At 59.6% G+C, this 15,323-nt stretch overlaps 1 protein-coding gene across 1 annotated transcript in view; it reads right to left on the bottom strand.

The window, feature by feature from the left end:
• Positions 1 to 2,447: 2,447 nt before the first annotated feature.
• The window catches only part of MYO15A (myosin XVA), a 50,177-nt gene continuing 37,301 nt past the window's right edge, over positions 2,448 to 15,323 (bottom strand). The window contains 9 exon segments of the mRNA XM_057536147.1: positions 2,448 to 2,963; positions 5,994 to 6,134; positions 7,363 to 7,496; positions 7,787 to 7,920; positions 10,837 to 10,970; positions 11,699 to 11,859; positions 13,561 to 13,657; positions 13,996 to 14,073; positions 14,239 to 14,333. Coding sequence (XP_057392130.1) covers positions 2,862 to 2,963; positions 5,994 to 6,134; positions 7,363 to 7,496; positions 7,787 to 7,920; positions 10,837 to 10,970; positions 11,699 to 11,859; positions 13,561 to 13,657; positions 13,996 to 14,073; positions 14,239 to 14,333 — 1,076 coding nt within the window. The 3' untranslated portion in view covers positions 2,448 to 2,861.

Raw genomic sequence — 15,323 nt, 5'->3', positions numbered from 1 at the left:
GTCCCCGGAGTCGCCGCCCTCCCGGGCGCCCAGGCCTTTGTTCAGACCCTCCCGGCCCCTGACGGTGGGGCCTGCACGCGTGGTCACGCTCTTTGGTCCCTGTCCCTCCCACCCGTTCCTTAACTGTGGTTTTTGGAGGCTCGGCTCTCCCCTCTAGCAGCCTCCCCAGATTCTCACTGGGATGAAATGAATCTTGGGTTTCGTGGCCTCGCCACCCTGGCCATTGTGCCCCCGACCCCTTGCCCCTGCGCCCTCTCCATCCACCGCCCCCGGTTGGTCGGGGCTTGAGCTCCAGACCCTGCTACCCGACAGACGTGGGTTTGGATCTTGACCTCCTGACGGGCTGTAGGACCCCGGACAAGCTCTGTAAAACGGGAATGAAATCAGTGCCCACGTGTGCGGTGGGTGTGAAGATGAGATAAAGTCCTGCATCCTGTACGTTAAGCAGAGAGGACCGCTGGCCTCGAGTGTGGGCCTGTTTCCACGTCCTAAACTAGGGGCCTACCGGTCCCTGGTGGGAGGTGGGGGCTGTCATGGGGCCACAGAAAGTCCAGGCCAGCAGGGCCTGTGGGATGGGGAAGGCTGGACACCTGGGACCCTGGCCCTGACCCTCCCTTCCAAGCAGCAGCGGGTGCAGGGGAAAGAGGGTAGGCGTGAAGCCCGTAGGGAATCGGCTCCTGCCCTTTCCTGACCCAGCCTGGTGGGCACCGCTGGTGGTGGCGGCAGGAAGGCAGCTGCGGGTGGTGAGAAGGTGGCCAGTGGGCAAAGCCAAGGTCAGGGGACTGGGCTGGGGCCCCAGTCCTGCCTGGGCCATTCTATGTGAACGCCCAGGCAGGGCCCCGTTGCCAGCATATTGGCAGTTTGGCTGCGAGAGCTCAGGCCCTTCAGAAGCCCAGCACCCACCTCTCAACGGCCCTCCAACCGGGGGCATCGGACTCTGCACACACACCTGGTGGCAGGGAGCTCACTACCTCATTCATCAGAAAGTCCTGCCAGAGACCCCAGTGCTCCGCTCACCAGGCAAACATGGGAGTCACCTCTCCAGGGCCCCCAGACACCCCCTCGGAGGCTTCCCCATGCCCTGCAGCCAGGCCCTCCCCTCTCCCATCCAAGCCTCAGGGGGAGGCAGCTTGACTCTGGAGCCAGCCTGCCTGCCTTTGACTCTCGGCCAGGCCAGTTAGTGGTTACTCGCTTCACCTCTGGGCCTCAGTCTCCCCACGAAGACAGGACGTGGCTGTCTCAGGCTCCCATGCCTCCCAGATGTGTCTCCTGTGTTCTCACCCCATGCCAGGCCGGGCACCCTGGGGCTTGGTTCCCTCTGCTCTGGCTCTCCCCACGTCCACCTGGAGTTCCTGTCTTTCTGGGTCTGGGGGCCACAGCAAGGTCTGATTCTCCTGCCACCCGAGTCTTCCCACTCTGCCTCCTGGGGATCGTTACCTCTGACGAGGGCTCGACCTGCTGGTGCCACCACTGAGGCACCAGAACAGCTGTTAAAACATGAGCCTATGCCTTAAGGCCCAGGTCCTGAAATCCCGAAGTCCTGCTGTTCAGTTATCCAACGCTGTGTAACAAACCTCCCGAAACTCAGACCTCAGACACCATCCAGCTCAGGAGTCTGCATCGTGGCCAGAGTTGGGCCGGGAAGTTCCTCCCGGTTCCATGCGCTTCAGCTGGGGCCTCACTCACACGGCCCACTTGCATTCTGAAACCCAAAAGTCCTCTCACCTGGGCAGAGCCTCTAACTGGGAGCAACTCCCGGTGCCTGGCATTTGCCTAGTACACAGTAGGTGCCTAATAGGTACTGAATAAGTAAATAAACCCCTCCTCTGACACCGTGGCTCCAGCCAATTACGCCCCCACACACCTATCCAGCCCTCCTCTCCCAAGCCTCCCCTCCCCCATAAGTTCCCCAAAGCACTAGCACTTTCCATCAACATTCATTCATTTATTCTTTCATTCATGCGACAAGTATTTTTTAAACACCTACTCTGCGTTAGGCATTGTCCTAGGCTTTGAGGGAAAGAGTAGGGAACAAACACTGTTTTCTCTGTTTAGAATGTTCATTCCCCTCCCCTCCATCTACTCCTATAGCAAACTCCAACTCATGGTTCAAAACCCAACCCAAACATCCCATTCCCTGGGAAGCCCTTTCCCAGCCTTCTCCCTCCCCAGTCGCTGACATGAAACATCTCCCTCCCTCTACTATACCACTCTCAAATATTGTGTGGCCCATCCAGTGACGGGGTCCTGGGGTTAGGGCTACCCAAGGAGTGCGGGGTAGAGGGCCAGGGGCCCGCAGGGAGAGGTAAGGACAGATGTCTGCTGGAAGCTCTGTTCAGGGGAACGTGGGCCTCCACCTCCTGGCTCCTCCCTCAGGCTCGTTTTCCAGTCACTCAACAACCCTATGGAGAACAGGCTGCCAGGCGTACCTTTTATTTGCACAGAAATGACCAAGAGCCAGGAATCCAAGCTCAGCAGCAGTGCAGGGGCACCTGAGGGGGACGTGTGAGGGACCAGGACAGGGAGATGGAGATTTGAACATCAGACCCCAAGAAAAGCAAAGGCAGGTTCAGTTTGTCTCCGCTGTGGGGCTTCCCTGCCGCAGGGGAGTCGGGGCAGGGCCACAGTGGTAGGTGGCAGGAGGCCCCACTGGTCAGTCTTTGGAAGTCCCTCCTGCCATCTGACCCAAGTCTGCACACTGCAACTCCATCCCAACTCAGGATCAGTCTTCTCAGGTTCCTGGGGGCTTGCGCCACGCCACCTACTGCCTCTTGGTCTCCCCTAAGGTTCTGGCCCAGTAACTCCCCTGGGACCACACAGCAAGCCTCCTGGCACAGGGCAGCTGGGGGCTGGGGGCTGGGTCAGAGCAGCGTGATCTCGCTGGGGGGCAGCGTGAGCCGCTTCTCACGGGCACTGAGCAGGTTCTCCACGTGCACGGCCACCACGCGACACAGCTCCAGGCCCTGCAGGAGAGATGGTGAGAGGCCCAACACTTCCCAGCTCTCACCTGGGGTGAGACGTGGCCGGGAGAGGGGAGAGAGATGGAGGCCAGCCTCCGGCGGGACTAGTGGGCCCCAGCCTCGTCCCCACCTCCCCAGGGCCCTGGGAGGAGCACGAGCAGCTAGGAGGAGGAACACCAGGCTGCAGGTGGGAAGGGGGAGCCGGAAGGAGACCAGCGCATCTGCCAGCTCTGCTGCACGTGGCCTGTGTGACCTGGAGCCAGTTACTGCGCCTCTCTGAGCCTCAGTGGTCTCACCCCTGGCGGCTCGGTTTACCAGGGCCTGCCTCACGGAGCCGTGGGGAGGATGCTGTGAGATTTTACTACATGTGAAACCTCTAGACTTGAACCCTATTAGCCCCGTCAATAAATGGTTTCTAACCACATGCTGCCGTGGTTACCACCTGGCGCCCACAGCCTAGAATGAGCTGTGACCCAGCCTCAGGGCTCCCACCTGCTGGGGGCGGGACAGGCAGCGGGGACTGTGGAAAATTGCTCTCTCAGACCACAGCCAGTGCCGGAATCTCCCCAGGCGCTTCCTGGGGGCTGGGAAGCTGCTCAGAGGGAGGGTAAAAATAAGGAGGACAGCACTTACTGGGTGGCGACTAAGGGCCAGGCACTGTCCCAGGAGCCCCCCGTGTCCCACCCCTCCCAGTCCCTGCAGTGTCCCTATGAGTCAGACATTCTTAGAGCCCATTCCACAGGTGAGGAAACTGAGGCCAGAGCCCTGAAGCCACTTGCCCCAGACCTCACAGCTGGGGATGGTGGGACTTGAACCCAAGGCCACACCCTGGAGGCCGCCTCGGCTAATGAGATCAGAGCGCTAGATGGGCTCCTCCCCACCAGCCATCCTCCCACCCACATGCTGCAGCACTCCAGGCCTCACTGGGAATGCTGCCCCACTTGGCAGGTGTGGAAACTGGGGCTCAATAAGAAGCTGGGTTGCTTCCAAATGCTCTCACACAGCCTGTCAGAGGTAGGCGGGATCACTGCTGCACTCAGACATCACCTCCTCCTGGAAGCCCTCGCTGATTACCTCCTGGATAGCACGGGTACACCCTCCCAGCACTGATCACGGTTTATCAGAGAGTCTTTGATGTCTGTCACACCCCTGAGACCTGGGGCTCTGTGGGGGCCAGGGCTGGAGGGTCTCTTCAGTATCTCTGCAGCTAAGTACAGAACCTGCTGCATAGAGATGCTCACTGGTTATACATTGAAAGAATGAATGATTAATTAATAAGTGTGTCCTCTACACATACATGACAGGCAGAGCAGAGGTGGCAACACAAAGAGGTCGCGGGTGGGGAGGGTGCTGGGAGCAAGTGGAGAAGCCGAAAAGGCCTCCTCCTCCTCCACCCACTCACTTCCTGAGCATCCGCTACAGCCATGAGACAGGCTGTGCTAGGGACACCGTGCGGACAAGCTGGATACAGCCCTGCCCTGCCCCGCCCTCTTGGGGCTGACATTCTAGTGGGGAGACAGACAACCTGGGAACAAATAACTAAGTGACTTCCAAGCCATATGAGGGCTACTGAGGCGGAGAGAGTGAATTATCGGGGAGGAGGGTCAGGGTAGGCTTCTAGAAGGAGGCGATGTCTGTGCTGAAACCCCAACAAAGGGAGGGAGGGAGCCCCGTGATGCAGGGAAGCGCGTCCCAGGTAGAAGGGACAGTGAGTGCAGGGGGTCTGGGGCGGGGAGGGGGGCAAGTAAGCAGAGGGGAGGGATGAGAGCGGAGGCCACGGAGGTAATCAGAGGAGGGGGCGGGGACGGGAAGGGCTGCTGGGTTGGGGGCCCAAGGGCCTGTGAGGGTGAGAGGTGAGGGCAGAGGCCTGTTGGTCTCCAAGGGCAATGCTGAGGGGGTCAGGGCAGGAGAGAGAAATAAGGGGCTGTCTCAGCAGAGCTGGCTTTGGAAGCCTCAGGGTCAGAGGGGTGCCAGGGTTGGGGAGGGGGGACCGGACTCAGCACCAGTTAGAGGTCGTCCAGGGGAGGGGTCTCCAGAAAAGGGGCCCAAGGAGCAACAGATGGGCAGGTCCGAGGAGGTGGGTTTGCTGTGGTGGGAGCTCAGACTAGGGGTTCTGGGAAGCAGGCTGAGCCACAGATAAGGCCAGGGTGGGGGTGACCTCAGCAGGAGCAGGAAGGGAAGCACACTGATCCCCAGTCGCAGGCTCCCCAGGAGCCCGGGGCGGGGGGCTCCTCCCTCAGAGGCAGGGCTGGGGCAGTGGGAGCCCCTGGCTCGTACCCTGGGATAGCAGCCCCACCAAGGCAGGCCGTGTCGTGAGAAGTGGTCCTGGGCCCACATCTTGAGTGGGTGCGGTGGGCCCAGCCCCGCTTCTGCCCCTTCTCTGGACCTCAATCCCCTCTCTCCAGTGGGCTGAGAACTCTGGTCCTGCCCCATCCCCGGGCACTGCGAGACTTGGACTTGACTGACCTAGAGGTCAGACACAGCTTTTAAGGAGCAGCCACAGTTGCTGCGAATAGGAGAAGGTCCAGGGCAGCTGGGCCTTGGCCTCCCTGTCACATGGGAACCCCACTCTCCACCCCTCAACCTCAGGCCCCACAATCCATCCTCCGAGCCTCAGCCCAGGTGAACGTCCTCAAACTGCCTGGGTCCTGCCCTCCCACCAACCTTCTATGGCTCCCGAGCGCCCTCAGGAGGAAGCCCCAGATTCTTAGCTTTATATTCAAGGACCCTTAAGACCTGCCCTTCCCTGCCTGCGTCTCCCCAGTTCCCCATCAAACTCCTCACTATTCTGCAAACAACCTGGGCCCGCCCTTCCCCATGACCCCACCCTCAAGATGCCTCTCTGGGAGACCACCCTCCAGACCCACAATTCTGTGAGGTGTTGGGTCAGCTCTGTCCCCTGCACTGGGCTGGATGCTCCCTGGGACACGGCCAGGACCTGACCCACCTTGGACAGACCCAGAGAAAAGCCTGGTGAGCGGAACGAGGGAGTGGGGGGCCGGGCGACAAGCCGGGCTGCCAGGCGGGGCCCACCTGCTCCAGCTGCAGCTGCACGGTGCGCTGGGCCGCCACATCCCCCAGTGCGATCTCCACGTACGGGCAGCTGGAGCCGGCCGTGGGCCGCTGGGTCCTCGTCGACTGGATCTCCTTCAGGGAGAACTTCACCATCAGCTCCTGGGGGAAATGGGGGCAGACAGGCTTGGGGGTGCGACAGTCTCACCCAGCCTTACCCCTCCCCCTGGAGGTCAGAGCCACAGGAGGCGTGACAGCTCGGTTCGAGTACTAGTTCCCCAGTGACTTGCTGTGTGACCCGGAGCAAGCTACTTTACCTCTCTGGACCTCAGTTTCTCACCTGTGAGATTATTTCAACAAATACTGATGCACACGTGTGCAGTGTGCCAGGCACTGCTCTAAATGCTTGGGATCTAGGGATGCAGGAAATGCCGGTGGGGCCCTGACCTTCACATCAAGGCTGCTTCTTCACACCCGCCCCTCTTGGTCTGGAGCTTTCTTCCTGGCCCCAGGGGCAAAGGCAGAGTTTCCCCACACAGGGGAAGCCAGAGTGATGAGAGTCAGCACCCCATCACGAGCAACAGGACACAGCGGACAGACAACCCAGCTCCCCGACCCGCACGATGGGGGGCATCCTCTGAGGGCCGTGTTCCCCGCTGGACCGAGCGCCAGTCCCCACAGCAGGAACCTGCTTGCTAACACGCCCCTCCCCAGGTGTATCCCCCAGGGTACGACCCTCCTCCTGGTCTCACTTCCTAGCTCCAGTGTTTCCACATAAGCCACTTGCCCTGGAGCCCTCATCTCAGGGCCCACTACTGGGGGAAGAACTAAGAATAGGGGTAGCAGATCCTTTTTGTCCTGGACTGAATTGTGTCCCTCAAATCCATATGATGAAGCCCTGACCCAGCACCTCAGAATCTGGAGACAGACCTCTGAAGAGGTAAGGTTAGGGTGGGCTCCCATCCCACGGGACCACTGTCCTTATGAGAAGAGGAAATTGGGACAGAGACCGCAGAGATGTGCACAGAGAAAGGGCCATGTGAGGACACGGGCAGGACGGCCATCTACAAGCAAGGAGAGAGGCCTCAGAGGAAACCAACCCTGCGGGCACCTCGATCTCGGATGTCCACCGTCCAGAACCACCCGGGAAACAATTTCTGTTGCTGAAGCCCTGCCAGCCCCACCTCGACAGCCCCAGCAGAGCAACACAGCCTTTGAGTGTTGGCCTGTGTTTCACCTCCTTTCACCTTGACAGCAGCCCTGCATCCCAGGTGAGGCAGTGAGGCTGGGAGAGGGAAGGGGCCTCGCCCAAGGTCACGCAGGTGTAAGCGGTGGAGCTGGACTTCTCACCCCCTGGGGGGAGGGGTGGGGCTGGGCTGAGGCCACTCACGTGCGTCTCGGTGCTGAGGAAGTTGAGGCCATTCTGGTTGACCGCCAGGACGCAGGGGGCGGGCACCGCGACGTTGCTGCAGCTCTGGACGGAGAAGAAGGAGGAGCCGAACATGGGCGAGGCGCTGAGGAGGCCTGGGGCGGGGGCGGGGGAGGGGCGGTCAGGCGAGGCAGGCTCCGCAGCGCAGCCCCCCATCTGCCGGGGCAGCGCAGGGGCCCTCAGCCTGGCGGCTCCTCCCGCCGGCCCAGCGCCTGCCTCAGGCCTCCCTCCTTCCCTGCCGGGGCCCCCAGCCGAGGTGGGGCCTCGGTGAGGACTTGAGAACGCTGGCACCAAAAATGCCTCTGTACAAAGGCAAAGGTGCCTCCACCCCACCCTCCTCTACCAGGCCCCCACGATCCCCTCCCCAGCCCAGACTCCTTCTCACCCAGAAACTGGGCGCGAGCCTGGTGGGGGCTGAGCGCCTGCATCTGCTGCCGGTGCTGGCCGAGCAGGCTGAGCCACGCCGAGCCGGCCACGGTGCGGTAGAGCTGGGCTGGGATGTACTCCTGGGCCTCGCGCCTGGCGTGCAGGGAAAAGCTGCGCTGAGTGCTGCCAGGGTTTACGCTAAACCTCCTGGACCCCTAATCGCTGGGCAGTGAGGACGACTCAGTGCCTGGGCACACAGCAGGTGCTCAATAACCGCTGGCCAGTACCACTAGGCTCCCCGTTTGCAGAGGAGGGAACAGAGACTCTGAGAAGTTCACCAGCTAGTCCAAGGTCACACAGTGACCGGGCCGGGCCAAGCCTTGAACCCAAGGTGGGTTCGTCCTTTGTAGCCCCCGCCCCAGGGAGAAGCCCAGGCCAAAGGGGTGAGAAGCACACGCTGAGGGAACTATCAGGGCAGCAAAGCAACCACCAGTGGCTGGTCAGAGCCGGAGGGCACAGAGCACTGGGCCCACCAGGCCAGGCCTCCTCCTGACACATGCTGGCTCCCCTGGGGCAGCCCTGTGTCTCAGGACATCTGAAAAATACCAACCAATACCGGTCCCGGCTGCCATGGGCTGCACACTGGGGAAGGGGGAACATCAGGGGAACCCCCCAAAAGACCCTCCAGGAAATATCTTTCCTCTCTGCTCTGCTGGGTAAGAGCCTGGCATCTGACCCAGTCTCCCCAGGTCTGGATCCTGGTCCTACCACCTATTAGCTGGGGAAGCCACATCCCCTCTCTGGGCCTGGGTTTCCTCATCTGTAAAAGGGGAAAAGAAAGTGCGGTTGGGGACTTCCCTGGTGGCGCAGTGGTTAAGAATCCGCCTGCTAATGCAAGGGACACGGGTTCGAGCCCTGCTCCGGGAAGATCCCACATGCCGCGGAGCAACTAAACCCGTGCGCCACAACTACTGAGCCTGCGTGCTACAACTACTGAAGCCCGTGCGCCTAGAGCCCGTGCTCCGCAACATGAGAAGCCACCGCAATGAGAAGCCCGTGCACCGCAACGAAGAGTAGCCCCCGCTCGCCGCAACCAGAGAAAGCCGGCTCGCAGCAACGAAGACCCAACGCAACCAAAAATGAAATAAATAAGTAAATAAATAAATTTATTAAAAAAATAAAAAAGTGCGGTTGGGGAGATTAGCTGAGACAATGTGTGCAGAGTGCCTTGCAAAGAGTAGGAATGCCACAACTGTCTTTCTCCAGGGCTGGGATGATACCTTTCTGTGCTTCCTGCACTTTCCCCTTAAAATGACAGCACGGAAAGAGAGCTGGGTACTGAGCCCTTACGGTGTGCTGGGCACTGGGACATCCTCTGTCCACAGTCCACTGCCTTCCCTACGCTGGTTCACACCAGGGGCTCTCACAGTGTGGCCGAGGGTCTGGGAGGGCAAAGCCACTTCCTTAAGAACCTGAGCGGTCATCTGCTCTCCCCTCTTGTTCCCTCACAAGTGCACGGTGGAGTCTCCAGAGGCTACGTGACACGTGAGATCACAACAGACTGACAGAGGGGCAGAGACAGCCATCCAGCTGCCGTCGGTCACGCCAAATGGCACAGAGATTTGCAGAATGTCAAACAGTGCCGCTCTTCTCACTGGAGTTTTTGGGAAAATACACTTGTGTTTTCATAACTTATTTATATTAACGTGTAATGTTACCTTACGCTATTTGTATTATAATTATCACATGCACGCATTTATGTGAACACGGGGTGTCCTTATTTTTAATTACTTACTAAGTCAATATTTTAAATCGTTTCTCAGTTTTAATTTTGTTTGTTTGTTTGATCTTAGTCCCCAACCAAGGATCAAACCTGCATCCCAGCAGTGGAAGCATGGAGTCTTAACCACTGGACCGCCAGGGAAGTCCCTCAGTTTTAATTTTGAATAGTGTAAATATAGCGATAGATACAATGCACAGAAACAAAAGCTCTTTGGGGTCTTATTTTTAAGAGAGTAGGGAGCTTCCCTGGTGGTGCAGTGGTTAAGAATCCGCCTGCCCAATGCAGGGGACACGGGTTCCAGCCCTGGTCCAGGAAGATCCCACATGCCGCGGAGCAACTAAGCCCGTGCGCCACAACTACTGAGCCTGTGCGCCTAGAGGCCGTGCTCTGCAACAAGAGAAGCCACCGCCAATAAGAAGCCCAGGCACCGCAATGAAGAGTAGCCCCTGCTCACCGCAACTAGAGAAAGCCCATGCGCAGCAACAAAGACTTAATGCAGCCATAAATTAATTAATTAATTAATTTGTTAAAAAAAAAAAAAAAAAGAGTAAAAGGGCCCGAAGATGGAGAGCCTGGGATGACTGATGTCTCGCCTCTTCGAAAACATCAGTTTAAAGGCTGCCTGACGCCCCACAATTTGTTTTTTAATATTTATTTATTTATTTATTATTTAGGCTGCAGTGGGTCTTAGTTGTGCCACGCGGGATCTTTTATTTATTTTTTAATTTTATTTTTTTAATTAATTTATTTTTGGCTGTGTTGGGTCTTTGTTGCTGCGCGTGGGCTTTCTCTAGTTGCGGTGAGCAGGGGCTACTCTTGGTCGTGGTGCGAGGGCTTCTCACTGCGGTGGCTTCTCTGTTGCGGAGCACGGGCTCTAGGGTGTGCGGGCTCAGTAGCTGCGGCTCGCGGGCTCTAGAGCGCAGGCTCAGCAGTTGTGACGCATGGGCTCGGTTGCTCTGCGGCATGTGGGATCTTCCCGGACCAGGGCTCGAACCCGTGTCCCCTGCATTGGCAGGCGGATTCTTAACCACTGCGCCACCAGGGAAGCCCCCCACAATTTTTTTAAGGAATTCCCTGTCGTCGGAGATTGTAGGCGACACCACGGTGAACGTTTCTGTGGACAAATCTTTCTGCGGGGCCATGTGTATTTCCTGGACCACAGGGTGTGTGTCCTGAAAGCTTTTTATCACTCAGTTTGCTCTGAGCTATTACTACCAGCTGGAAGCGACCTGTCGTGCCCGGAGGTGGGGTCCCAGCCGGACGGGCTGGGCTGGGTGGGTGCTCACGTGCTGGGCAGGTAGAGATGGTCCTTGGCTCGGTGCTGCAGCGCGGCCAGCTTGGACACCTGCTGCAGCTGCTGCTCGCCGGGCTGGCCGGCCGGCATGCTGCTGAACAGGCCCTTCAGGTAGTCGGGCAGCACCTGCGGTGGACGGGGTGACGCAGGTGAGGGGCCGCGGGCGGCCAGGCGCTGGGCAGGCGACTGGGGAGGCGCAGACACAGACACTGAGCGGTTCCAGCCCCACTCACTTCCGGGGGAGTGTGGCCTGTCACTTCCCTGGGCTTCGGGGAGGAGTGACACATGACGGTGAGCTGGGGGGGGCTGTGGCCGGGAAGCCACAGGACCCCGGGAAACGCTGGCACCCGCCTGCAGCGTGCAGGACCCGGGGTCCCATTTCCACAAGTCCTCAGGCTGCCGAGGCTGACCCACAGGCACAAGAGCCCAGTGGCCGGATTTGGACTCGGCACGGCCGCAGCTTCGGCACCAGCTCCAGAGAAGCACGCGCTCTCTGTCCAAACACATCCGCGAGTGTCGGCACAAGAGGAAGAACCAGGCTTTGTTAACCCCATGACCCTCACTTAGACGACCAAGTCTCAAAGGGGAGGGGCAGCACCGTGAAAATGACAAGGCCAGGCAAGGCCTTTCAGCGAGGGACAGGCCAAGTGCTCAGCGCGGGAGGGGAGCCAGAGGAAGGAGGACGGAGGGGCCTCCTGAAGGGGTGCCACCTGGACAGCCTCGCCGGAAGACTCGGAAAAGCAGAGCCCATGCAGGGAGCAGACGCCTCGGGGCCCGAAACATGAAAGCCTCAAACGCCAAGGCCCGGGGGAGCCCGGAAAGTTCCAGAGCCTCAGAGCGGCCCGCGCGCTGACCTGGTTGTAGTGCATGGTCACGTAGAGCTCATTCTCGAACTTGAGCGGCTGATCCCAGAGCACGCGCCGGAACCACAGCGTGTAGCCGCCGTCCACCTGCTCCATCTCCGAGGCCACGTCCAGGATGTAGGCGCGGCGGCTGAGTGGGCACACGTGCTGGCCTGTGGGGAGCCGGGGGCGGCTGGCTGGGGTACGAGTGGCAAGCCCCCTCCCCGCTCTGGGACACAGCATCCTCAGTAAAGGAGAGCACGTTTGTGGGACAGGGTGCCTGTGTTTGTGGAAGTTGTAACCGCAAGCTACAGCCCGCCTAGGTCTAGGGAAGTGCCCTGCGTGGTGCTCAGAGAAAGCCTAGCGCCTTTCCAGAGGAGGGCTGGAGGGCTGGGGACAAGGACGGGCACAAGAGGCCTCAGATCAGGAGGGCCAGTGGGTGCCTTTCTGCAGAACTCCTTCAGGGGAGAACCCCCTGCCGGGCTCCTGGGGCGGGTGGGGAGGACGGTGGGGTCTGGCACTGAGTGGGTCTCAGCCTGTACGAGAGGCTTAAGTTTTCATTTCCTGAACTGACATTTCTGCTTCCCATCCCACACCTTCGGTAAAATTTTACCAAAGAGAGGGGGTGTGGCACGATGATAAAGGCCAGACTCTCGAGGCCAGACAGTCTAGGTTCAAATCCCAACTGTGTGACCTTGGGTAAGTCCTTTAATCTCTGCAGCAGGCTGAATAACAGCCTGACCCCAAAAATGTCCCCATCCTAATCCCCACCACCTGTTAATATGTACCTTCATGGCAAAAGGGACTTTGAAATGTGATTAAGGATCTTGAGATGGGGAGATTATTGTGGGTACCCAAGTGGACCCAGTGTAGTCTCAAGGGTCCTTAAAGAAGGAGAGATTGGAAGATGCTACGCTGCTGGCTTTGAAGATGGAGGAAGGGACCATGAGCCAAGGAATGTGGGCGCCTCTAGAAGCGGAAAAGGCCGGGAAAAAGACTCTTTCCCGGAGTCTCCAGAAGGAGTTAGCCCTGAGGACACTCTGGCTTCAGGACTTCTGACCTTCAAACCATATGATAATGAACGTGTGTTGTTTTAACCCAATGAGTATGTGCTGATTTGTTATGGCGGCAACAGGAGACTAATACAGCCTCTCTGGGCCTCAGTTTTCCCGTCTGTAAATGGGAACAATAACCGTCTCATTTCATACGGTTGTGGTGGGGATTAAAGCAGTTTATAGGATGACATGCTCTCAGCAGTGCCTGGGACACAGCCTCTGCTCCATAAATTCAGTTATTGGGATCATTTTGTTACTGCCTTTCCCTCCCCCTGGGTCTTGGCTGGACTTGGGGCAAGCAGGGCTGAGGATACATGGTTCGGAGCCGAGGCAGCAGCGGGAGAGCTGGCTGGAGGTGGATGGAACTGACAGGCTGGTGGCAGGAAGCAAGGCCACAGCCTACAGCAGGTGGGCTGCAGGGGGAAGGGGTTCGGCTGCACTGAGAAGGGTCAGGTGAGACCAAGGGTGGGGGCCCTTATGGCCACTATTAAGGCTTTAAGAGGCAGGAGAAAGTACTTGCACTTGTGGGTCCAGGAGTCGCGTCCTATCAAGTCTCATCCTCCTTGAGGGCAGGGCCCACTGAGGGACCCGAGGGAGGCATCAGGGGGGCCCTGTCTTCCAGGAACTCGCGATCTGACAGGCCAGGCAAGCTCACACAGAACAAAGCAGAGAGGGACAGACGCGGGGCTGGGGGTCTCGGGGCAGAGAGGTCCCTCTACCTGGGCCGAGGGGCTTCCTGGAGGAAGTGGCATCTGACCTGGGCCTTACAGTGGGGGTGGTGGGCGTGGGCCCAGCACGCCGCACCCTCTGGCCACTCACCTCGGTTGGTGACAACAAAGATGACATACTCATCAAAGGCTTCGGGGCGGGTCAGAGCCATCTCAGCACAGATCTCCTCCACCACGTCCAGGGCCACCTGCGGGGAGGGAAGCGTGAGGCTGCGCTGGCCTGGCGACCTCTGCCCCCAAGCCCACCCAGACCCCCTGCGCAGAGACGAGGATCCCCGAGGTCCCTGGGAGCCAGCCTCATGCAGGAAAGGGAGCACCTTTCGGAGTCTGAGAGACTTGGGTTCCGAGTTGGCCTGTCTCTTATTTGCAGTTTGATCCTGAGCTGGAGGTCCCACCTCCCCCAGGCTCAGGCTGCTCCTCTGAGAGATAAATCCTGCCTAGTGCGGGAGCCTGGGGGGCTCAGCACCCTTGGGGGCCCACCCTGGAGGCTAGGGTCCCTGCCCGCCAGAGACATCCCGTCACTTACAGTGCACGTTTTGATCTTGAGATGGCGCTCGAGGCCTCCGGGGAGAAGAAAGAGCTGCCTCTTGGAACTGCGGCCGGCCTGGGGTGAGGAGATTGGGGAGGTGGGAGAGGCCGGGCCCAGGCTCTGGGCCAACTGCTGTCCCCTCCGTGGGGGTCCCCGACAGGGACCGGGCAGGGCCGGCGAGTGCGCGTGACGGGGTCTCTGGGCCGGGCTGTCTCACTCACCCCAACCCCCAACGCTCACCAACATGGCCCGAAGCTCCATGCTGCCGGGGAGCTCCAGACGGCCACCGAAGCGCAGCGTTCTCTGCAGGTTCTGCTCACAGGCCTTGGCAATCCCTGCAGAAACAGGAGTCAGGTACTGGCCCAGGGTGGGCAGGGGAGGAAGGGGCTCCTCCGGCCCCAGCCCTGCGTCCACGGGGCGGGGGGTGGGAGGGTGGGGCCGTGTGTCTGCTCTCCCTTCAACGGCTGAGGAGACAGCTCAGAGGGCAGTGATTTACCCAAGGTCAAGAGCCAGAGTGTAAGAGCTGGATCTGAACCCCCATCCCATGCAGCGGAGACCCGCACGCCTTGCTTATCCATGAGCCCCGCAGACAGCTGGTGACTCGGGGCTTGTCCCCCGCGGGCCGTGTGTGACTAAGACGACGCGGCTGTGCGCAGCGTCCCAGCGCAGAAGCCCCCACCATCTGTTTCCCCATCTCTCTGGGCTAAGCAGTGACCCCTCGGGAGGGGTCAAGAGGGCTGGGCACACTCTGCCACCTTCCCTGGAACTGAGTCTCTTCACTTCTGAGTCCAGGGAAGTCCGCTGCCTGAGTCAAAGAGGAGGCTTCAGAAGCAAAGAGAGTGAGGTCCCCATCTCCTTCATGGCCGCCGTGGTAACCACCGGGGCCCTGGCCGCTCTCTTAGGGGGACCCAGGGGTTGCTCTGGAAGCTAGGCTGGGGGTGAGGCTGAGGAGCGGCCCCTTTCCTCCAAAATCCAAGGGGAGAAGGCCAAGACCCTGCCACCAGCCTTGGCGCCCCTGCCTGAACCCTCTCAAGACCCTTGTTGATTCCCAAAGACCAGAGAAACAGGGCCCGGCCGCCTCCTCCTCCTCCACTCCCACATGCCACACATCCTCCTCTCTGGGCTTTCACCCCTGCTACTCAGCCTACCTAGAAATCCCTCCCATGTGCTCATGACCAGAGCAACACTTCCCCCGGGAAGCCTTCCCTGATACACCATCCTCCCCCCTCCCCCATTAGATCAGACAACCCATCGCATCAGCCCCTGCAGGACCTCCACAAACGTTTGGGGATGGACTGATGTTAGTAAACATTGCCCGGGCACCT

Source organism: Balaenoptera acutorostrata, chromosome 20, assembly GCF_949987535.1.
Source record: "Balaenoptera acutorostrata chromosome 20, mBalAcu1.1, whole genome shotgun sequence".
Taxonomy (NCBI): Eukaryota; Metazoa; Chordata; class Mammalia; order Artiodactyla; family Balaenopteridae; genus Balaenoptera; species Balaenoptera acutorostrata.
The sequence above is the reverse complement of the archived record's forward strand: the minus strand, read 5'-3'. Positions and strand labels throughout refer to the sequence as shown.